Here is a 23,662-nt window from a genome sequence, read left to right as displayed (position 1 = left end):
TTTTAATCCTACTACGGAAAAGGGGTTGATTTATATAATGTGTTTGTGTGTGCGTGTGTCCATTATTTATTTAATTATAATAGTCTTAACCGGCTAGAATTCATTTAACTTTTTATATATGTAATATATGTGTAAAATAATATATACATTTATGAAGTGATAATGAAATACAGTGACGATGATGATGGTAATAATAATAATAATAATAATAAATAGATTATTTATTTATATTAATAATACGAATAATGAAATAAAGTAAAATGACATACAAATAATTATTTGCCGAATTTAAATATTACAAAAATAAATAAATAAATAATATCCATTAAATGAAACAATAATAATACAATATCAGTATAAATAATATTATTTAAAGGATTAAAAATTTATATTATTTATTTATATAAATAATATGTATAATAAAATAATAATTACACACACACATATGTTTTATATATATATATATATATATATATATATATATATTGTATTTTGGTTACAGGGTTAAAACAAAAAAGGAATAGGAAATAATAAATCTCATAAAAATTCGCTTGAAATTATTTTACATGTTTGAATTAAATTGAAATTAAATGATGATGAAAGAAAATGATGATAATAATAATAATAAATAGATAAAGATTTTTTTACATTAATAATATGAATAATGAAATTAAATAAAATGACATACCAAAAATTATTTGTGTGCTGCATTATTTAATCATAATAATAACTCAACTTAAATGAGCCGAATTTAAATATTACAAAAATAAATAAATAATATCTGTAAATGAAATAATAATAATAATAATAAAATAATAAAATATTAGTAATTTATAAAAAAGTATTTATATTGTTTGTTTCTATAAATAACGTGAATAATAAAATAATAATTACACACACACACATACGTTTCATTTATTTTGTGTTTTCGTTACAGGGTTATAAAAACGAAATAGTAAATAATAATAATTAAGAGCTCATAAAAAATTGCTTAAATTCGTTTTACGTGTTTAAATTAGGCTGAAACTAAATGAATCGAACATGATGATGAAGCAAAATGATGATGATGATGATGATGATGATAATAATAATACATAGTTTTATTATTTATATAAACAATATGAATAATGAAATGAAATAAAATGACATACCAATAATTATTTGTGCGTGTCCATTATTTATTTATTTATTTATAATAATCTTAACTGACTCGAATTGAATAATAATAATAAATATCAATAATAATAACCATAAATGAAATAATAATAATACAATATTAGTATAATATTATTTAAATGATACAAAATGATTTCTATTGTTCATTTATATAAAAATATCAATAATAAAACGAAATAATAAATACATTTGTTTTACATATTTTGCCTATATTTTCATGTTTATCATTTATTTTGTTTATTTTTGTAATTTGGTAACAAGGTTACAAAAAACGGAAAAAGGAATAAAAATTAATTTAACATGTTTGAATTGAATTGAAACGAAATGAAAGAAACACTTTTAAAGTTGAAGTTGTTTGTTTAATGGTCGTGTAAAACGAAAAAAAAATCATGTCACCGTTATCTGTTTAATATTCATACGCCAATCTTTCACCGCATTCATTCATTCGCCAGCCGCCCAGCTCCCGCCTACCAGCGTCAGCGTTGTAGCCAATCAGAACGCGCTGTCGAGCGAATGTCAGGTTACCTAATTAATATTCACACTATAAGCCTTCATCGTAGTAGTAATAGTAGTAGTTTAGCAGTGGAGTGTGACGGTAGGAGCTCCATCCTGATTTTGCACGTTGCACGTACAAAACGATAAGCATGCAATGTTTATCTTCAGCATTTCCGTAACCCGAGCGGTCAGAAGGTATTGTGAATTCTGTTATTTAACACACTCAATGTATATATTGTTTGACTGAGTTGCCACCGGTACTACTATTAACCAACTGCATGAACCTCACACAGACAAACTATAAATGCTCGGACTTACTCGGTCTTACGTTACCAAGCGTTAGTATGAAGGGATATCTGGTTTTAGTCAGGTTATCTCATTAGCTCCTCTGAAAACTAGGCAATGCAACTGGCATATGTGAGGTGGTGTAACTGTTGCACGAGCAGATCAGGTTCGCATTCCCTGTTTTGAAAGACATGTGAAAGTGTCCATCGTTAGTACGGAAAACATTCACAGCCTGCAGCCCTGCACAGCACTCGAGTTTCTCTTCTTCCAGTATTATCTATAGTAATGTGTAGCTTTTCTTTTTCTAAAGTTACAAGAAGCCACACAGAAGTTCATATGCAATGCATGCAGGCTAATATTTGCACAGTGGTCAGTCACTGACTCTTTCTTCAACACACTGCAGAGTCCTTTTGTCCAGCTCAAAGCTCAAGATGACACTTCAAAATGGATCAGTCATATCCACCCAAAGCTGCTCCGGCACAGCTGACAAGAACAGCAACCTGCGATGGGATCTGAGCCCAGAGGAGATCAGACATCAGACACAGAGACTCATCCTGCGGATAAAGCAAGCCTATGACACGGTGGGCTCGCTGGACATTGGGAAGGTGTGCTTTGAGAACACGCTGCAAGTCATTGCAAATGCAAAAGCAGATTATGCCGGTGAGTTTTGGATTAATAACATACATACGGGATTAATGTAAAGTTTTTGTGCTGTTAAATTCACCGGTCTGTACTCTGTTTCAGCTTCGAGGCATGTGTTGGACTTTCCTCAGTATGTTTCTCCATGTAAAGAGGTGAGAGTGGCGAGCACCGAGGCTGACAAATGCCTGTCGGATTTCGATGTGGAGGTTAGCATGAGGGCGGATGTGTTTCAGAGACTTATAGCACTGCAGGTACCACTCACAATCATTCTGCTACTGTGCGATCGTCCGTTTTATTTTATTTTATTTTATTTTATAATTTAATTTAATTTTATTTTATTTCATTTTGTTATCTTACTATATTTTATTTTACTTTAATTTTATATAACTATATTATTTAATTTTCTTCTATTTTTATTTAGGTATTTTAGTTATTTAGTTAATAACACTACCAGTCAAAAGTTTTTGAACAGTAAGTTTTTAATGTTTTTTTTAAGAAGTCTCTTCTGCTCACCAAGCCTGCATTTATTTGATCCAAAGTACAGCAAAAACAGTACAATTTAGAAATATTTTTTACTATTTAGAATAACTTTTTTAAATTTAATATATTTTAAAATGTAATTTATTTCTGTGATTTGAAAGCTGAATTTTTAGCATCATTACTCCAGGCACATGATCCTTCAGAAATCTTTCTAACATTATGATTTGCTGCACAAAAAACATTTTATTATTATTATTATTATGTTGAAAACACCTGAATAGAAAACTTCACTGACTCCAAGCTTTTGAATGGTATAATGTATAAAGTTACAAAAGCTTTACATTTTAGATAAATGTTGATCTTTGGATTTTTCTATTCATCAAAGAATCCTGAAAAAATGTTTTCAACTTTTTCAAATATTGATAATAATAATAAATGTTTCTTGAGCAGCAAATGTTTAAGAGTAATGATGCTGAAAATTCAGCTTTGACCACAAAAATAAATTACAATTTAAAATATATTCAAATAGAAAGCAGTTATTTTAAATAGTAAAAATATTTCAAAATTGTACAACAATATTTCAAAAATATCACAAAAATATTACTGTTTTCGCTGTACTTTGGATCAAATAAATGCAGGCTTGGTGAGCAGAAGAGACTTTTTTAACATTAAAAAAATCGTACTGTTCAAAAACTTTTGACTGGCAGTGTATATTAGTTAATTTTCTGCTATTTTTATTATCTTCTATTTTTTATTTAATTATTTTATTTATTAAGTTAATTATGTCAAATGAGTAGCATGTCTGAATGCAGTATTTATGAACCATTATGCAAACAGTCTTAAAGGCATAGCTAATCCAAAAAATGGAAACTCCATCAGTTATTACTTATCAATCTTATATGAACAAATATGTGTACTTTTGTACTATATAGTTGTTGAAAAACAGTACATGATAATGTGAGAGAAGTAGTAAATCTGAATTTTTAATACAACAGCTTGTTCTGGTGCTTGAATCTGATTGGCTAAGAGGAGTGTGATATTCTAGTAATAACAGAACTTCATCATTTCAGCATTTGTATCACTCCACACAGCGAGTGTCATGGTGAACACCCGAATCCACTATAATTTTAAAAATAATACTGTTTTGGGGGTCACGGAAAGTAGTTTTAAGAGTTTTCAGGTGTACTTGTTTAGACTATAAATATGCAATTTGCCGCTGGCTTTAATGTCCCTATAGTGGTTAAACATGAGATTAGTTTTGGGTAAATCTAACGGGCAGTTTTTGGTCTCATTAATCTATTATATGTTCCAGAGCAAATAGTTTTGGCTGAGGGCAAAATCTCATCACAATCTCATCTTCATTTCAAATTGTATTTTAATATGCATTTTCCATGTGAGGACGCATAAACTGCAAATCAATTGCAAATCGTGTATTACTGTTTACATTTTTGCGAATGCACGGTGACTGCCAAATTTCCAATAGAAAAGCAAAAATCAATTTGCAGCTGTATTTCTCATGTCTTACCAGTTATGATCCTGTCATGTATAAATAGCAATATTAATTACTACTCACTTAACCCTGAATGAAAGAAAATGTGTTGTTTTATGATTGTAGGTCATTATTATCGGGTCATGTCAGGTCATTAATATCTGTCAGCGCTCATCATTGGAGAACTTAATATCTGGGTACTAAAAAGACATCTGGCAAGTTCATAGCAGTGACTCATAAAGTGAGGCATTTGGCAGTGTTGCTTGAGCCCATTGAGGCTTTGTCCAAAACAGTTTCATATTGCAGATTCGCTAATTAAAATGATCATCTGAGTGTATCTCTCTGGCTATTTTCCGCTGTTCTACTCCAACTTGACGAGGCTGTCTTCCCTGCATGACATTTACAGCCTGTCTAATGAAGCTATAATGAATGATCGCTCGCTGTCCTCATTGTGACCCTCTGGAAGAGTCCATTCATAGGAAAGCATGTGACGCTAGTACGGTGTCGGCCCCATGTAGTGCAGGTTTGGCCCGGTGTCAGAGACGCAGCAGTAAACTACAGGCATTCACAGTGTGTGCCTCAGCATTTCCCACTTTATCTTTATAGGAAAAACAATCCGGTGATTTATTGCCTGAGTCAGAGAGATTCCTGGGACGACTCATAAAATTGGGGAAACGGAATGGATTGCACTTGTCCAAGGATATACAAGAAGTAGGTTTGTTTTGTTTGTTTACTACAAACTTGCCTGTGAGAATGAAAAGTCTTGACTCTTTGTAGTAGAGCAGACTATTGCTCGTAAGTTTGAACATACTCATAAAACTTACCTACAGACTTTGGTGTGTAACTTGTAACTGGTCATGATATAATCAAAATTGTCCAAAATGGTTTAACTGTATATTATTCAGCTTTTACTGCAAAAACAAAAAAACAAACAAACAAAAAAAAAAATCATTAAAGTGTGAAAAAAGTATGATTTTATAATTTTTTAGTTATTTTGACTGCAGTTTCAGATTAACTGGAATGCACAATAAAAAAACATGATTTTTAAAAACTGTTAAAAACTGAGTTATCTGTTTTTGCGATAAATAAATAAGAGCATGAAAACAAAAAGTTTAATACTCCTTTAAATTGTTGTTGTTTTTACAAAAAAAAAAATAAATAAATAAATATATATATAATAATAATAAAATGTTTCTGTTTAATTTAATTGCATTTTTGTTTTTGTTTTTCTGAGTAAAAAATAATATACATTTTTGTCAGGTCTTATGCGTATTTACAGCAAAAATCAGTTTATGACATATTAAAAGACAAATTACTTCCGCCCCAAATACTAATCAGTTGTAATTTTACATATTTAAAATTTGCCATTATCCTAGGTTTTGCCCATTTGTCAGGAATATTTTTTTATTTAAAACACAACAAAAATTAATATGCTTCCTTATTCTTTTATATATTTTAATATGTATGAGTCAGAATAAGCATGTTGTTTGAATTTTTACTTTTAATATTGACAATGTAACATTATTTCAACCAAATTTTGACATTTTATTCTCCAAAAATGTATTTGAAACCTTAAAAGTAGACACTTCACTTACATTTATTGTGCTTTCTATGGACATAAAATTACTTTTGTACATTTCTTTTGATGTTTTTATATATATAATAATTCTGGTAAATATTAAGCAATAAATGTAAAATAAAATAATGTCTAAAATATTTGTTTATACAGACAAAATTGTCATTTTAAGTTATAATAGCTTGTAGTATATTACAATTACATATATATATATATATATATATATACATACATAATTTTGGTTAATACAGTGCCCTTCACTAATATTGGCACCCTTGGTAAATATGAGCAAAGACGGCTAAGAAAATAAATCTGCTTTGTTTATGTTTTTGGTCTTACATTAAAAAAATTCACAAAATGCATACCTTTTATTGAAGTTAAACAAATATAAGTGGGGGGAAACTTATGTTATGAAATAAATGTTGTTCTCCAATGCATGGTGGACACAATTATTGGCACCCTTAGAAATTATAATGAGTAAAATATCTCTGAAGTATACTTCCATTCATATTTGCATTTATTTAGCACACTAGAATGGCTAGGAGTATGATATTATCCAGCAATAACTTCCTGTTTCACAGGATTATAAATATGAGGAGCACAAAGGCCAAATTCCCTTAATCATCCATCACAAGGAATAAAACCAAATAATATAGTTCTGATGTGCAGAACAAGATTGTTGAGCTTCGCAAAATAGAAAGTGGCTGTAAGAAAAGAGCTAAAGCAGTGAAAATCCCAGTTTCCATCATTAGGACAATAATTAAGAATTCCAATCAACTAAAGATATTACAAATCTGCCTGGAAAAGGATGTGTGTCTATATCGTCATAATGCATGGTGAGGAGGAGAGTTTAAGTGTCCAAAGACTCTCCAAGGATCACAGCAGGAGAATTGCAGAGATTAGTTGAGTCTTGGGGTCAAAAAACAAAAACAAAAAAAAAAATTCAACCAGCCCCTATGTCACCACATGTTGTTCAGGAGGGTTCAGGAAACAAACTCCAGCATATTCAGTGGTCAGACATGACTAGGACTTCAAATGGGACTGGGTTCTGTGGTCAGATGAAACTAAAAAAAGAGCTGTCTGGCAGCAAACCCAACAGATGGGTTTGGTACAAAAGTTGCCTGACCTGAACCCTATAGAAAATGCGGTGAGGTGAGGTGAACTGAAAAAAAGAAGCACCAGCATGGAGCTGGGAAATCTGAAGATCTGGAAGGATCTGAAGAGTTTGTGTATGAAGGAATGGTCTCTGATCTCTTGTCAGGTGTTCTCCAAACTCTTCAGGCTTTAAAGGAGAAAACACAGAGCTGTTATCTCGAATAAAGGACGTTGCCAATAACTATGGTCAACATGAACTAGAGAAAAACATTTATTTTATAATGAGATTTTCCCCCGTTTTCCATCGTTTTACTTCAATGACGGGTTCGAATTTTGTGCATTTTTTGAATGAAAGATTAAAAGGATAAACAATGCAGATTTATTTTCACAGCCACCTTTGCTCATATTTACCAAGGGTGCCAAGGGTTTTGTTTTTGTATTTGTTTTGTTTTTTTAATTTTAGTATTGTATAACTTTGTGTTGGGACCAGTGAAACCATTAACAGGGCAAGCAGAAATTTGAAATATCCTCATTAAGCAAGCAGAAAAATCATTACTGTTGAGTCCTGGAAAATGTAAAAATCTATGTATTGATTATTTTATCTGTCTTTCTTTCTTTTTTTTTAAATTCAGGAAATCAAGTCAATCTCTAAGCAAATAAGTGAACTCTCCATTGACTTCAACCAAAATTTGAATGAAGAAAATACGGTGCTTTTGTTCTCCGAACAAGAGCTTGGTAAGCATGTTTATTTTTGATACAACAACAGCTGTTGTAGTGAATTCATCATCAAATTCATCAAGTCCTTCCTTTCTCAAGTGGGTCTTGCAGAAAGCTATGTGAACGGTCTTGAGAAAACAGAAGATGGGCGGTATAAAGTCACCCTTGCGTATCCCCACTACTTCCCCCTGATGAAAAGATGTCATGTTCCTGAAACCAGGAGGAAGATGGAGATGGCCTTTCACAGCAGGTGCAAAGATGTATGTTCAACTCGTGCATCCTTTTAATCAGACTTTGAGTGCAGTTAGGCACAGCAGGAATTAATAAATCGCTGTTTCAGGGTAATTTTAAGTTAAAATCTGTCTTCCAGGCCTGGCGAGACATGAAAGTGAATCCTAAAAGTTATGTTCTAGTTGCTCTATTAACATTTGCTCACTGTTTCCAGGTGAACACTGCTATTCTTGAACAGCTGATTGAGTTGAGGGCAAGGCTAGCCAAACTCCTGGGCTTTAGCAGTCATGCCAATTACATGCTGGAAATGACCATGGCCAAAAATTCAGAAAATGTGGCACGATTTCTGGGTATGTTTCTTCTCTTTTTGTTCGATTCTTTGTGTTAAGCATCAGTGTTTTGCTTTCAGGCACGCACGGGTTAAGTGTGGAATGATGGGCGGTTTGGTGACCCTTGTCATCATGTTGTGTTGTTAAAGTGACATGACAGTTTTATAACATTGTCATCTGTCTGTGGTGTAGCGGAGACTCACCTTATGGATATTGGTTGCGGTTGTTGTAGTTTATGACTTTTTATTTATTTTTAAAACCATATAATAACAGGTACAATATTATGGTCAGTTTTAATAATATTAATGTACAATATATATACAAATATATATGCATGGGTGCACATAAGCACATAAAATATGTTATTTATGTACAAAAAAAAAATATTGCTCAATATTCATTAAACAGTATGTGGTAGGTGGCAGTATCTGCTGCTTCATCTGTCAGTCACCCGAGGAAGAACTTGTTTCGATTTTTTTACAGTAATAAAAATCATTCAGTTCTGTTAGAGAACAGACAATACAATTAAAACTAAACACGGCTGCTCAATGCAGTGTGCCAAACAACAGCTGCATCACAGATCAGATTTCATTTATCATGTGAAGTGAGTCGAGCTGACTGACAAGAAGAGAGGTGAGAAAGAAGACTATGGCAGAAGAGTTTTAAAACTAAACGCAAAAGCACCTGTTTTAAAAATATTTTGGATTTTGAAAAGCCTGTTGACTACTGACATTTATCTAAGGTGATAGTGGAAGTTTCATATTTATTTGGTTCCACAGTGTATGCTGATTTTTATTTATTTAAACTGTGTATTTTATTTATTTTTTCAATTTTATATTAGGCTACATCAAGGTGTATGCCGTACTTTCAAGCTTTCTGCTAATAAATGTTCTAAGTTTCTTATTTATTTGGTTACATAGTGTGTACTGATTTTCAGTTTTGTATGCCTATTTAAACTTTGTGTAAGTTATTATTTCATATTAGTCATATAACATGGTGTATTATTATTTGTTTGGTTAATAAAAGTTTGTTACGTTACGTTAATGCCGCTAATTTAAATGTGGAAGTAAAATGCGCAGGACGCTTTTACAAGCTACATAAAACCAAAGGAAAGTGAAGAGGGAAAACTCAAACAAACAACTGCTTGATGCCGAATTGCAGCTAATTTGAAAGTGAAAGTAAAATGTGCACGGCGCTTTCACCGAAGGAAAGCGAGAAAAAGAGGGAAAACTCAAACAAACAAAAAACAAACAACAGCTTGATGCCGAATTTTTGCGAATTTGAAAGTGAAAGTAAAATGTGCAAAGTCCATCTTCAGGGGTGTTAAAAAGTCTTGCTATAATCTACTTAAAACCGAAGAAAAAGTGAAGAAAAGAGTCAAAACTCAAACAAACAAAAAACAAACAACAGCTTGATGCCAAATTGCAGCTAATTTGAAAGTGAAAGTAAAATGTGCATGGCGCTTTCACTGAAGGAAAGCGAGGAAAAGAGGGAAAACTCAAACAAACAAAAAACAAACAACTGCTTGATGCTGAATTTTTGCGAATTTGAAAGTGAAAGTAAAATGTGCAAGGTCCATCTTCAGGTGTGTTAAAAAGTCTTGCTATAATCTACTTAAAACCAAAGGAAAGTGAAGAAAAGAGTCAAAACTCAAAACAAACTAAAAACAAACACCAGCTTGATGCCGAATTGCAGCTAATTTGAAAGTGAAAGTAAAATGTGAATGCCGCTTTTACCAAAGGAAAGCGAGGAAAAGAGGGAAAACTCAAACAAACAAAAAACAAACAACTGCTTGATGCTGAATTTTTGCGAATTTGAAAGTGAAAGTAAAATGTGCAAGGTCCATCTTCAGGTGTGTTAAAAAGTCTTGCTATAATCTACTTAAAACCAAAGGAAAGTGAAGAAAAGAGTCAAAACTCAAACAAACTAAAAACAAACACCAGCTTGATGCCGAATTGCAGCTAATTTGAAAGTGAAAGTAAAATGTGAATGCCGCTTTTACCAAAGGAAAGCGAGGAAAAGAGGGAAAACTCAAACAAACAAAAAACAAACAACTGCTTGATGCCGAATTTGTGCGAATTTGAAAGTGAAAGTAAAATGTGCAAGGTCCATCTTCAGGGGTGTTAAAAAGTCTTGCTATAATCTACTTAAAACCAAAGGAAAGTGAAGAAAAGAGTCAAAACTCAAACAAACTAAAAACAAACACTAGCTTGATGCCGAATTGCAGCTAATTTGAAAGTGAAAGTAAAATGCGAATGCCGCTTTTACCGAAGGAAAGCGAGGAAAAGAGGGAAAACTCAAATGAACAAATAACAAACAACTGCTTGATGTTGAATTGCCACTAATTTGAAAGTGAAAGTAAAATGTGCACGGTGCATTTACCGAAGGAAAGCGAGGAAAAGAGGGAAAACTCTAACGACTAAAAACAAACAATTGCTAGATGCTGAATTGCTGCTAATTTGAAAGTGAAAGCAAAACTCAAACTATACTTAGGGGAACAAATTGCTGTTTTGTTTTCCCTTCAATTTTTTTCCCTTCAGTTTTCTTTAGTTGGTCTTAAGAAGCTCTTTGAAAAGTTTTAAATTTACCCTCATAAAACATACAGAAACCCTGATCTTTGTTGAATAAAAGTAGGAATATATATATAATATATATTACCTCCAACAACATAATGATGTTAAATATATATACAATATATGAATATAATAATGAACCCAAACATTATGACCACTCACAAGTGTAGCAAATCAAGTTGATTATTTTGTAACATTAGGTCACGTAAAGTTCAGGGCTATATTGGTCGTACTCAGCATGAGGGATGTGGGTGAAATGGCATTAGCGTCTTTCAGCAGGACAATGCGTCTTGTCACCCAGAACATGTTGTTCGGGAATGAAATGAGGAACAGGAGTTCAAAGTGTCACCCAGATTCCCCAGATCTCAATCCCATCAAGCATTTGTGGGATGTTCTGGTACAAAAGGTCCGTCTGCAGTCACTTCAACTCACAAAGTGCATGATTTATTTGTATCTGCTGCAAATGTTTTTGATGCCAGATGCCACGGTGCATCTTCAGGGGTGTTAAAAAGTCTTGCTTTGGTGGGTCAGACCTGTTTTAGGCAGGTTTTCTGTCTACATGACAGTTATATAACCAAAATGTTTTTGGTGCTCAATAGATGAGTTGTATAGGAGGTTGAGACCAGTGGGCGAGCAAGAGCGACAATATCTGCTGTCACTCAAAGAAGATGACTGTGAGAGGCGGGACTTGGACTTTGACGGACAGCTCTACGCGTGGGACATGCCCTACTACATGAACCAGGTTGAACAAGTGAAGTTTGCGGTGGATAAGGACAAGCTGATCGAGTACTTTCCTCTGGAGGTGGTGACCGAGGGCCTGCTGAGCATATATCAGGATCTGTTGGGTCTGACGTTCCAGCAGGTGGAGGATGCTCACGTGTGGCACGACAGCGTCAAACTCTACTCGGTACAGGACTCTGTGACTGGAGAAGAGATCGGACAGTTTTACTTAGACTTGCATCCCAGGTAAACCGTTTAAGATGAGAAATCTTTTTTTCTGAGCTGAAATGGCCAGTATGTTTTATGTTTTAGATTGGTCTTGGCTAACTAGCTAAACTTCCTTGGTTGACATTATTAACCATGAACAGAATAGCTATTGTATGCTGGGCCATCAAAGTCATGTGGTGCAACTAACATGCAGAATTTAATAATATAATTTAACCTTTTTATGAGAAGGCAAGGTTAGTTAAATTGCGAAATGTTTAATTGTGAAAAACAATGATATATTAGTTAAAATATATATATAAATATAACAAAATTGTAAATATATTTTGCCTTTAAAACATTGAAAATAATAACTGAGGTGTGTTCAAGGTGTAATAAAAAATGTTACTATAAGCTATATATTTTAGTGCTGTCAAACGATTAATTGCAATTATTCGCATCTAAAATAAGTTTTTTTCTACATAATATATGTGTGTGTACTGTGTATATTTATTATGTATATATAAATACACACACATGCATGTATATATATTATATATATATTTATTTATATATTTGTATACTAATTATATGAACTAGGGCTAGAAAACTTAAAAATTTAATGGTAAAATTTAATTTTCATCATTTTTTAAACTTAAAATCAGCAAGCTTATATTTTTTAGGGCTGTCAAATGATTAATTGTGATACAAAATAAAAAAATATATGTGTGTGTACTGTGTGTAATTATTATTTACATATAAATAAACATGTGTATATTTAAGAAATATTTATGTATGTGTATGCATTTATTACAATTTTTAGAATTTATATTATATATAAATAAAAATATTTTGTAAATAAATGACATATTTCTCTTAAATATATACATTCATTTGCATGTATTTATATATACATAATAATTACACACACATACAGTCATGTGAAAAAGTTTGGACACCCTATTAAATTCCATAGTTTTCCGTATCAGGAAATCATTAAAGCAAACTGGTCCTTGGCTGGTCTTAAAATTTCGAAAATAAAACCTCAGATGAACAACAACACATTGCACAAATTGCACCGTGTCATTATTTACTGAACAGAAATAAAGGCAAAATGGAAAAGCCATGTGTGACAAAGTTAGGACACCCTTACTGGAATTAAGAGGGTAAATAACAATCAAGCACTGCTAATCAAATACCTTTGATTAACTGATCATCAGCAAGTCTGAGCGCCTCTATAAAAGCATAAGCTTTGGCAGTTTGCTGGTCTGGAGTCTTCAGGTGTGTGTTAACACAATGCCAAGGAGGTAAGACATCAGCAATCATCTTAGAGAAGCATTTGTTGCTGCCATCAATCTGAGAAGAGTAATACGGCCATTTCCAAACAATTTGAAGTTTATCACAAGTGGGAGACATTTAAAACAGACACCTCTCCTTCCAGCAGTGGACGTCCCAGAAAATTCACCCCAAGATCAGACCGTGTAAAGCTCAGAGAAATGGCAGACAACCCAAGAACTACACCTCAGACTCTACAGGCCTCAGTTAACATGTTAAATGATAAAGTTCATGACAATACCATTAGAAAAATATGGGACAAAAATGGCATGTTTGGAAGGCTTGGCAGAAGAAAGCCTCTTCTATATAAAAAAAAAAAACAATGCAGCACAGTTTAGGTCTGCAAAGTTGCATCTAAACACAAGTCTTGTAGAATAATGTCCTTTGAACAGACGAAACCGAAGTGGAGATGTTTGGCCATAATGCACAGTGCCAAGTTTCTCGAAAAGCTAACCTCATACCAAAAGACAAGCATGCTGGAGGAGGGCTGATAATTTTGGGCTTGTTTTGTAGCCACAGGACCTGGGCACCTCACAGTCATTGAGTTGGCCATGAACTCCTCTTTATATCAAAGTATTCTAGAGTCCAATGCGAGGGCATCTCTCCGACATCTAAAGTTGGGCTAAAATTAGGTCTTGCAACAGGACAATGATCCCAAGCACACCAGCAAATCTACAACAGAATGGCTGAAAAGAAAAGAATCAAGGTGTTGCAATAGCCCAGTCCAAGTCCAGAGCTCATCCTGACTCAAATGCTGTGGTGAGAGCTGTGCATACGCAAATGCAAAAACCTCAATAAACTGGAGCAACGTTGAACAGAAGAGTGGTCCAAATTCCTCCAGAACGATGTGAGAGACTGATAAAGTCACAAAGAAAATGAATGCTTCAAGTTATTGCTGCTAAAAGTGGATCTACAGGCAGTTGAATTACAGGGTGTCCTAACTTTGTCACACATGGCGTTTCCATATTAGCTGTATTTTTGTTAAATAAATAATGACACTGTGTGATATGTCATGTGATGATGTTTATCTGAGGATTTATTTTCCAAATTTTAAGACCCGCCAAGGACCAGATAATGTTTTATTATGTCCTGATACAGAAAACCATGAAATTCAACAGGGTGTCATAACTTTTTCACATGACTGTATATTAGGCAAACTTTTATTTTGTATGCGATTAATCATGATTAATCGTTTGACAGCCCTAATATGAACGTAAATATATACATGTAACTACAAATGTTCAAAATGTATACTGTATGTGTATATATATATATATATATATATACACGACAGCAGTAATACTTGCGTAAATAAACTATATACATTTTTAGAGGCATTACGCCAAAACTTTTCTCAAAATCAAGCAATCACATTTCAGATTTGAAAAAAAAAAAAATTCTTATTTATTATCGTAAACATTATAATGTCAATGACCCATAAACTCCCAAATGTTATAACTTTTTAAACCTAATAGTTTTCAAAATAATTGAATCAGTTTTTATTGAAATAAATCTGAAGTAACATAAAATATTACATTTTAAAATTGGTTTTATAATTTAAATAAAAATGTGTAATATTGCATTGGCAACTATGTCTTAAGAAATAAGTTTGAGGAAGTTTACTAAACAAAAATTACTGAAAGTACTAACTAAAACTTTAAAATGTAAAAATGTAAACTTTAAAATGAAAATCTAAAAATAAAAGCGCATTTAAAATACTAATAAATACTATAAAAGTATAAAAAGCTTTTAATAACAGTGAACCGGACTGGATGTTCATGCTGATCTAAGCTAAACAAGGTTTGTTAACGTAAACGACCCTGATGCATTTCTCTGAAGAGCTTGCAGATGAAATCTGATGAATGCATGATGAGCTTCTCTGAGGAACTGGCTTAGTGGCCTTTGATGTGATGACCTGAAATAGTCTTGATCCAGATTTACTGGCCTGTTTTACTCTTCAGGGAGGGTAAGTATGGTCATGCTGCATGCTTTGGGCTCCAGCCAGGATGTCTTGGACATGATGGGAACCGTAGGATGCCAGTAGCTGCCATGGTGGCCAACTTCACAAAACCCACAAGCAGCTGGCCTTCCCTCCTGCAGCACCATGAAGTGGAGACCTTCTTCCACGAGTTTGGACATGTCATGCATGAGCTCTGCTCCCGGGTACGTCAGTATTCTCATGTAAAAGAGACCACAATGATTGAAAATCTTAGGTGGTACCAGATTTGATTTTCTGTGAAATGTTTCAGACCCGCTATGCAGAGTTCAGTGGGACGCAGGTGGAGACTGATTTTGTGGAAGTGCCGTCGCAAATGCTGGAGAACTGGGTCTGGGAGAAGGAGCCGCTCAGGAGGATGTCCCGCCACTACAAAGATGGCAGCCCGATCCCAGACTGTCTGCTGGATAAACTCATTGCATCAAGAGTGGCCAACACAGGTCAGATTTGACCTGTTATCCTGTTACATATTATCTGTGTGTTCTAGAATGTGTTTGAATTTTGAAAAAGTAACATGCCATTGCATTTAAAATTACATTCCGTTTTAAAGGGACAGTTCACCCAAAAATAAAAATTCTGTCATTAATCATGTTGTTCCAAACCCGTAAGATCTTCTTTCATCTTTGAAACACAAATTAAGATATTTTTTCGTTTTATTTTTTTTCCAAATTCCGTTTTAATTTTTCCAAATTCAGTTTTTTCACAGTTTAAATTTTTCTCAACTCCTTTTTAATGGTCAAATTAAATTGTATTAATCAAAGAGCATGTCTAATTAATTAAAACCATGAAACTTATACAAATTCACATCAATTTAATAAAGGTTTAACAAACATGACATGTTTAGGGCCCTATGAAATGTTTTAGTTTTTCTCACCATATGTTTTATTGTTATCAAATTCTGTGTTTTAGCATGTCTAATTATTTGAATGCATACTTAATTTATTCAAACTTATTCTTAAAATAGCCTTATGAAAGTTTTTTTTACCCTCAGAAATTCTGTGTTGTGTATTTAAAATGTTCTGGTTATCAAATGAACAGTGTTGGGGAAAGTTACTTTTAAAAGTAATGCATTACAATATTGAGTTACTCCCTAGAAAAGTAACTAATTACATTACTTAGTTACGTTTTATGGAAAGTAATGCGTTACTTTACTTTTGCGTTACTTTTTAACTCTGGGCAGGACTTGCTTGTTTGTTTTTAATATAAAAAGTTATTTTTGGCAAATGTAAAAGCCTTTCACACCAAAAGCCTCAGGTAATGAGAAAAGTCATTCATAAATTCATGTCTGTAAAACAACTCAACTTAAAAAAAAAATGTCAGCTATTCAGCAATAAAAAAAAAAAAAAGAAGGAAAACAATTGTTAGTAATTTTACATGTTAGTATGGTTGAATTGGATCATCAAAGGTTAGCAGCAAAGACACTGGTTCATAAAACTGGATTAAATGCATAAAGGATATTTGTATTATTTCACATATTTAATTATTGCAGGTTTGCGTCATATTCTGAGTTGAATTTCACTGTTTTTATTCATTTTGAGGAATACTGAATCTGTTTTTTGTGAGTGAGATGAATTAATGCATGTTCACATTTATTCTAGAACATCTTACTCCCGATTTCTCTCAAGATGGAAACAGGAGAGCTTTTAATCAGTAAATGGAGGGAAAAGTAACTGGCGTTACTTATTTTAAAAAGTAACTCAGATATTTTCTTGTCAATTAAAAAGTAATGCGTTACTTTACAAGTTACTTGGAAAAAGTAATAATATTACGTAACTCGCGTTATTTGTAATGCATTACCCCAACACTGCAAATGAAGGCATAAAACATTAATTTAATTAATCTTTTAATTATTAAAAAATTAAGTACTTTTCTGGCAAACAAACTTTTTTTTGGCAAACAAAAGGGGAATAGTTTAGTAGTAGTAGTAATATATATCTGGCACTATGTCTTTAGGTTAAAACGGACGGGTTGCTGTGTCTACCTTTACATTTCTGTGTGTATATGATATGATGCTAGTTTTCCTAAAATGGAAATCTTTTGTGACATTGTATGTCTTTATCATCACTTTTGATCAATTTAAAGCATCCTTGCTGATAAAACTATTAATTTCTATAATTTCTTTCCCCCCCCAAAAAAAGCTTTTTATTTCAGATAAATGCTGATCTTTGAATCTTTGTTCATCAAAGAATCCTGAAAAAAATGTAATTATCATGCATTTTAAATATTGATTATTATAATAATACTAAATGTTTCTTGAGCAGCAAATCAGCATATTCGATTGATTTCTGAAGGATCGTGTGACACTGAAGACTAGAGTAATGATTCTGAAAAATCAGCTTTGATCACAGAAATAAATTACATTTTAAAATATATTCAAATAAAAAACAGTTATTTTAAATAGTAAAAAATATTTCATAATTTTACTGTTTTTGCTGTACTTTGGATCAAATAAATGCAGGCTTGGTGAGCAGAAGAGACTTTAAAAAACCTAAAAAAATCTTTAAAAATTTTAAATCTTTAAAACGTATATTTGTTCATCCTTGTTGGCAGGTCTGATGAATCTCAGGCAGATTGTTCTCAGTAAAGCTGACCAGACGCTCCACACTAAAGACAGAGCGGACACCGCAGCCGAGTTCGCCAAGCACAGCAAAGACATCCTGGGAATCCCAGCCACACCAGGTCATAAACACATACGCAGACTCAGCACGCGCATGACACCTCAACTACGAGAACATTAACACATCAACGACTACTCAGTATTCAGCAGCGTGCTGTGAACACTGTCACTCACTCATTTCACATGCAAACAAGTTAGAGCTCATCTGCATATAGAGCTCGCACACAGAATGTGTTTCTGGAATCCACTGCGCTGCTTTTCCACTCTTTTAAATATGCACACGCCTTTCGCAGTGTCTCACACATCACACAAAACATGGCACACAACTTTAAAAGATGTTCATAAATATTTTCTCAAGACATTGCTTTTTTTTTCTTTTCATTTAGGGACCACTCACACAGAATGTTTTTTGCAATCCACTGTGCTGCTTTTCTAAAGCTTTTTTTTAATTGTTAACATGAAGATCAAGTTAAAACAAAAATTGCATCTCTAGACCTTGACTGTATCTTTTCATTCCTCTGCCCTGTGTTTTACATCTTCATAAAACATGTTTTGTGTGAATGGCCACAGAATGTGTTTTTGCACATTTTTTCTTGATGAATATGATATCATCATTAAAATGACATGATCAGGTTTTTCATTCCACATTCCACAAACAAAAATACATTTGGTGTAAACGGCCCCTTAAAGGGACAGTTCACCCAAAAATGAAAATTACCCCATGATTTACTCACCCTCAAGCCATCCTAGATGTATATGATTTTCTTCTTTTAGGCGAATGCAATTGGAGTTATATTAAAAGCTCTGTCAAGCTGTATAATGGCAGTGGATGGGTGTTGGGATTTTGAAGTCCAATAAAGTGCATCCATCCATCATAAAAAGTGCTCCACACAACTCCGGGGGGTTAATAAAGGCCTTCTGAAGCGAATCAATGCATTTGTGTAAGAAAAATATCCATATTTAAAACTTTATAAACTGTAATCTCTAGCTTCTGCTAACTGTCACAGGGCTCTATGTTTACTTTTCTTTTTAGGAGCACTTGTGGTCCTATTTTAAAAGATTTAGGAGCACAGTCAAAGATTTAGTAGCACCTTATAATCAATAATCAAAAAATCTGATAAAAAATATTTTTCCCATTATGAGGCGAGATTTGACTCCTGCACTTTATTAAAAGCATGTCCTCTTTTATGTCAGTTTTTTTTAAATTATATTTTATAAGCTTTTTAAAATTTCAAATTAAAATGAAATAAGAGCAAGTAGAATAAGAGTAAGTTACCAATCAAATGAAATTAGTATTAACTAAATTAATTTGTACTACAGAGGTGACACAGAACAACACAAAAGTGGCTTGTAGGTGTATTTTTTATGTTTAATGAGGCTCAGAGGTGGAGTGCAATCAAATATATTAATTCATGTTGAGATTAATGTTTTAAAAATAAAATTTTGAATATAGAAGTATTAAATTATTTAAATAACTGAAAAAATACTTTAAAAATTAAACTAAAACTGCCAGCAAGTGGCGACAAGTCATTGATTTAATTACTGAATCATTCATTCATTTGATTCATTCGAATAGCTGATTCATTCGGAAACAAAGCAAGTGACTGTCTTTATGAATTGGAAATTGAATCATTGATTCACTAGATTTGTTTAAAAATGCACGTTCATTTGTAACGAAACACCGCTGTGTTTGAATGGAGATGGGAAGCAGCTCAGTTGTGACTTGTTTCAAACTACTTTTGATGATGAAATAGAGCAAAATCAGTTATAGTTATAGTTATAGTCAGACAACGTAAGTCACTTAATATTAACTTGTTTATTTAACTGTTGTATTAAATCAATATCTCATTAACAAACTCCCATCAAAATCATTAAAAGCTGTCACTTATCTTCATCGCAATCTCACAAAGTTCCATTATAATCAACGCACAATCAATCTCTTATTTACACTCTCTCTACACTGTTTATGAAAGGATTGGTGAGATATGTCTGTGATACATTACTCAACGTTGCAAAAACATGTAGAAACCTTTGAAGCTCCCCTCGACGCAAACACAAATAAGCTGATCGGGTCACTCGCACTGGTGCTCCTAAATATTTTTTCATAGTCGCACACAGTAGTTTTAACATTAAAATCTTACTGTTCAAACTGTTCAAATCTTACTGTTCAAACTTCAAAACCAGTCTCCTCTTGGCTTATTTCGAAATCCTCTGACATTTTTCTTTACAAATCCTCATTTTGTACTTCTAATTCCTCACTATGTTCATCTACGTCCTACATCATCCGCTGGAGTGTCACTCTCTCATGAATGTGTGTACGACAGTTAGCAGAAGCTAGAGATTATGGTTTTAAATTTTAAATATGGATATTTTTCTTACACAAACACATCGATTCACTTCAAAAGGCCATGTGGAGTGCTTTTATGATGGATAGATGCACTTTCTTGCGCTTTGAAATATCAACACCCATTCACTGCCATTATAAAGCTTGGAAGTTAATATAACTCTGATTGTATTCGTCTGAAAGAAGGAAGTCTAAACACCTATGATGGCTTGAGGGTGAGTAAATCATGGGGTAATTTTCATTTTGGGTGAACTATCCCTTTAAAGATACAGAAGTAAAGTCTGACAAATAAACAAAAAGATTTATTAACTAAATGCTTTATTTATGTATTTGTATGTTTACTTAAAAGCTATTTAGACCAGTCTTTCTCAAAGCGTGGTACAAGTACCTCTAGTGGTACGCAGAGGAATGACTAAATTAAATATAAATTAATGTTAAAACACAAATCATTTAATCAACTTAATCTATTTTTGAGTTTTTTTTTTTTACATTTAATTACGTAACAGTTTTTATTTAACTTTTAAGTACAACACATTTTAATGTAATGATTATAAGTTTTTTTGTTAAGATTAACAAAAAAACTTTTTATTTTTTATTTACCTGTATGTGAGCACTGTGCAGTGTTAATGTTCAAACTGTGTATTTACAAAGTTAAAGTGGCTGACAAATATATATATATATATATATATTATTATTAGGAATAAAATTGCCCCGCTTTTGAACTGTGCAGAGCTGTAGCGGAATAGTTATCCCTATTTTAATGTTGGTCATTATGGTGGTATTTGGAGAGCCAAATCTTTTCTAAGGTGGTACTTGGTATAAAAAGTTTGAGAACGACTGATTTAGAAGTTGAGTATATAATGTGTGCATAATATTTCTTATAGTAGTTTTGCAGGCAAAATACTTGTGTTCTAGCCTCTTTAAAGGAGAAGTCCATTTCCAAAACAAAGATTCTCATTTAATGTACTCACCCCCTTGTCATCCAAGATGTTCATGTCTTTCTTTCTTCAATCGTAAAGAAAATATGTTTTTTGAGGAAAACATTTCTGCATTTTTCTCCATATAATGCACTGATATGAACTTCCAAAATGCAGTTTAAATGCTGCTTCAAACGATCCCGAATGTAGTTGTAAATGATCCCAGCTGAGAAAGAAGGGTCTTATCTAGCGAAACGATCGGTTATTTTCATAAAAATAATACAATTTATATACTTTTTAATGTCAAACGCTCGTCTTGTCTTACTCTGCCTGGATTGTTTTTTTCCAGTTCATGACAGTTAGTGTATGTCGAAAAACTCCCATCTCATGTTCTCCCTCAACTTCAAAATCGTCCTATATCACTATTTTACCTTTTTTGTTAAGGGTGTTTGATCTTTTTTGCATGTTCACTTTGCAAAGACTGGGTCTGTACTTCTGCAGTGATGTAGGATGATTTTGAAGTTGAGGGAGAAAATACATTTGGAGTTTTTCGACATACACTAACTGTCTTGAGTCAGAATACAGAGTTTATGGAGAGCAAGACAAGACGAGCATTTGACATTAAACAGTCTTTATTAAAAATAAATTGTATTATTTTCAGGAAAATAATGAATCGTTTCACTAGATAAGACCCTTCTTCCTCGGCTGGGATCATTTACAACCGCATTTGGGATCGTTTGAAGCCGCATTTAAACTGCATTTTGGAAGTTCAAACTCAGGGCACCATATCAGTCCATTATATGGAGAAAAATGCTGAAATGTTTTCTTCAAAAACATAATTTCTTTACGACTGAAGAAAGAAAGACATGAACATCTTGGATGACAAGGGGGTGAGTACATTATGTGTGAATCTTTGTTTTGGAAGTGGACTTCTTCTTTAACATGAATTATTTTTTTCACACGTCCACTGCAGGCACAAATATGACGGCTAGTTTCAGTCATTTAGCCGGAGGATATGATGGCCAGTACTACAGCTACCTCTGGAGTGAAGTCTACTCCATGGACATCTTCTTCAGTCGCTTCAAAAAGGAAGGAATCTTGAACCCAAAGGTTTGAGTCTTGCTATTTTGCTTTTCATTCTTGAACATTAGATTCACATTTTTTGTCATCATTGCAAGTGCATTTTAATGTAGAACCGTCATAATAGCAGACAATAGTTAGCACATGACTGATTTACCAACGTTACCATTTCCATTCGTACATATTTCCATTTACGGCATGTGGCAGACTTTTATCCAGAGTGACACACATTTAGTTCATTTTGATCATCAAATGACAGTCATGTGAGTCTGAGTGATTATCTGCTTAGAATAGATACATATTATTATTTATAATAACAAGAAACCGAACAGTGAGTACAATTGTTAACACAATTGTTGTGCAAACAAGTGTGTGTGTATCATAATTAGTCACAGTATTGTTGAAGGATGAGTCTGCACTGCGTTTAGAGGAAGTTGATTACATCGGTACACGGAGTACTTCGATTTAACTAGTACAATGAATGCATAAAAAATTCCAGTTGTAAATAACACTATCTGATCATTGTGTAATCACGTTTTTTATGATTATGTGTTGCTGTTTTATATGAACGTGTTTGTGTGTTTGACGCGCAGGTGGGCAGGGAATACAGGCGTGTGGTTCTGGAAGCAGGAGGTTCAGTAGATGGCATGGAAATGTTGAAGACGTTCCTAGGTCGTGAACCCTGTCAGGATGCGTTTTTTCAATGTAAAGGACTCACACAAACTATTACAGAACAAAACTCACATTGACATTCGACTGGGAAGTATAGGAAATGAACTTCTGAATATATAAAAATAACAAAGACACATGTATCACTAGTTTTCTTTCTAATTTTACTTACAGTGTTATGTAGAATGTCATGTTATGTATTTGTTTTGTTTGTCAAGCTGCTTCACTTTTTCTTAGTGTTTTGTTGATTTTATTAATAATCAAATACAACTTTTAATAAATGTAAATATGTGCTTTAATGCAATTGTATTGTCTTGGCCTTTTCAATTTTTTAAAAACAATACAATATTAGTTATATGTAATTACACTACGAGTCAAAAGTTTTTGAACTGTAAAATTTGTCATGTTTTTTAAAGAAGTCTCTCACCAAGCCTGTATTTATTTGATCCAAAGTACAGCAAAAATAGTAAAAATTTGAATTATTTTTACTATTTAAAATAACTGTTTTCTATATGAATGTATTTTAAAATATAATTTATTTTTGTGATTTCAAAGCTGAATTTTTAGAATCATTACTCCAGTCATATGATCCTTCAGAAATCATTCTAATATTCTGATTTGCTGCTCAAAAAAACATTTATTATTAGTAGTATTATTATTATGTTGAAAACAGCGGAGTAGAATTTTTTAGG

The 23,662-nt window shown here is 32.8% G+C and overlaps 1 protein-coding gene across 2 annotated transcripts; it reads left to right on the top strand.

Annotated features, from left to right (window-relative positions):
- Nucleotides 1-1,750: 1,750 nt before the first annotated feature.
- nln (neurolysin (metallopeptidase M3 family)) lies at nt 1,751-23,257 on the top strand. 2 transcript variants are annotated; one of them, XM_051121938.1, is made up of 13 exons: nt 1,751-1,866; nt 2,360-2,616; nt 2,701-2,849; nt 5,174-5,278; nt 7,871-7,973; nt 8,055-8,215; nt 8,401-8,536; nt 11,688-12,054; nt 15,309-15,510; nt 15,597-15,783; nt 17,894-18,022; nt 22,195-22,331; nt 22,895-23,257. In XM_051121938.1, exons 1-13 carry the CDS (start codon nt 1,826-1,828, stop codon nt 23,048-23,050), a joined length of 2,130 nt encoding a protein of 709 aa, XP_050977895.1. In that variant the 5' UTR covers nt 1,751-1,825; the 3' UTR covers nt 23,051-23,257. The 2 variants fall into 2 exon arrangements, with proteins under 2 accessions (XP_050977895.1, XP_050977896.1); XM_051121939.1 differs by having other exon boundaries at nt 1,759-1,866; nt 2,267-2,616.
- The last annotated feature ends 405 nt before the right edge of the window (nt 23,258-23,662 follow it).

This window comes from Labeo rohita, chromosome 10 (genome assembly GCF_022985175.1).
Source record: "Labeo rohita strain BAU-BD-2019 chromosome 10, IGBB_LRoh.1.0, whole genome shotgun sequence".
NCBI classification, from domain to species: domain Eukaryota; kingdom Metazoa; phylum Chordata; class Actinopteri; order Cypriniformes; family Cyprinidae; genus Labeo; species Labeo rohita.
This window is presented reverse-complemented; position numbering and strand designations above follow the sequence as displayed.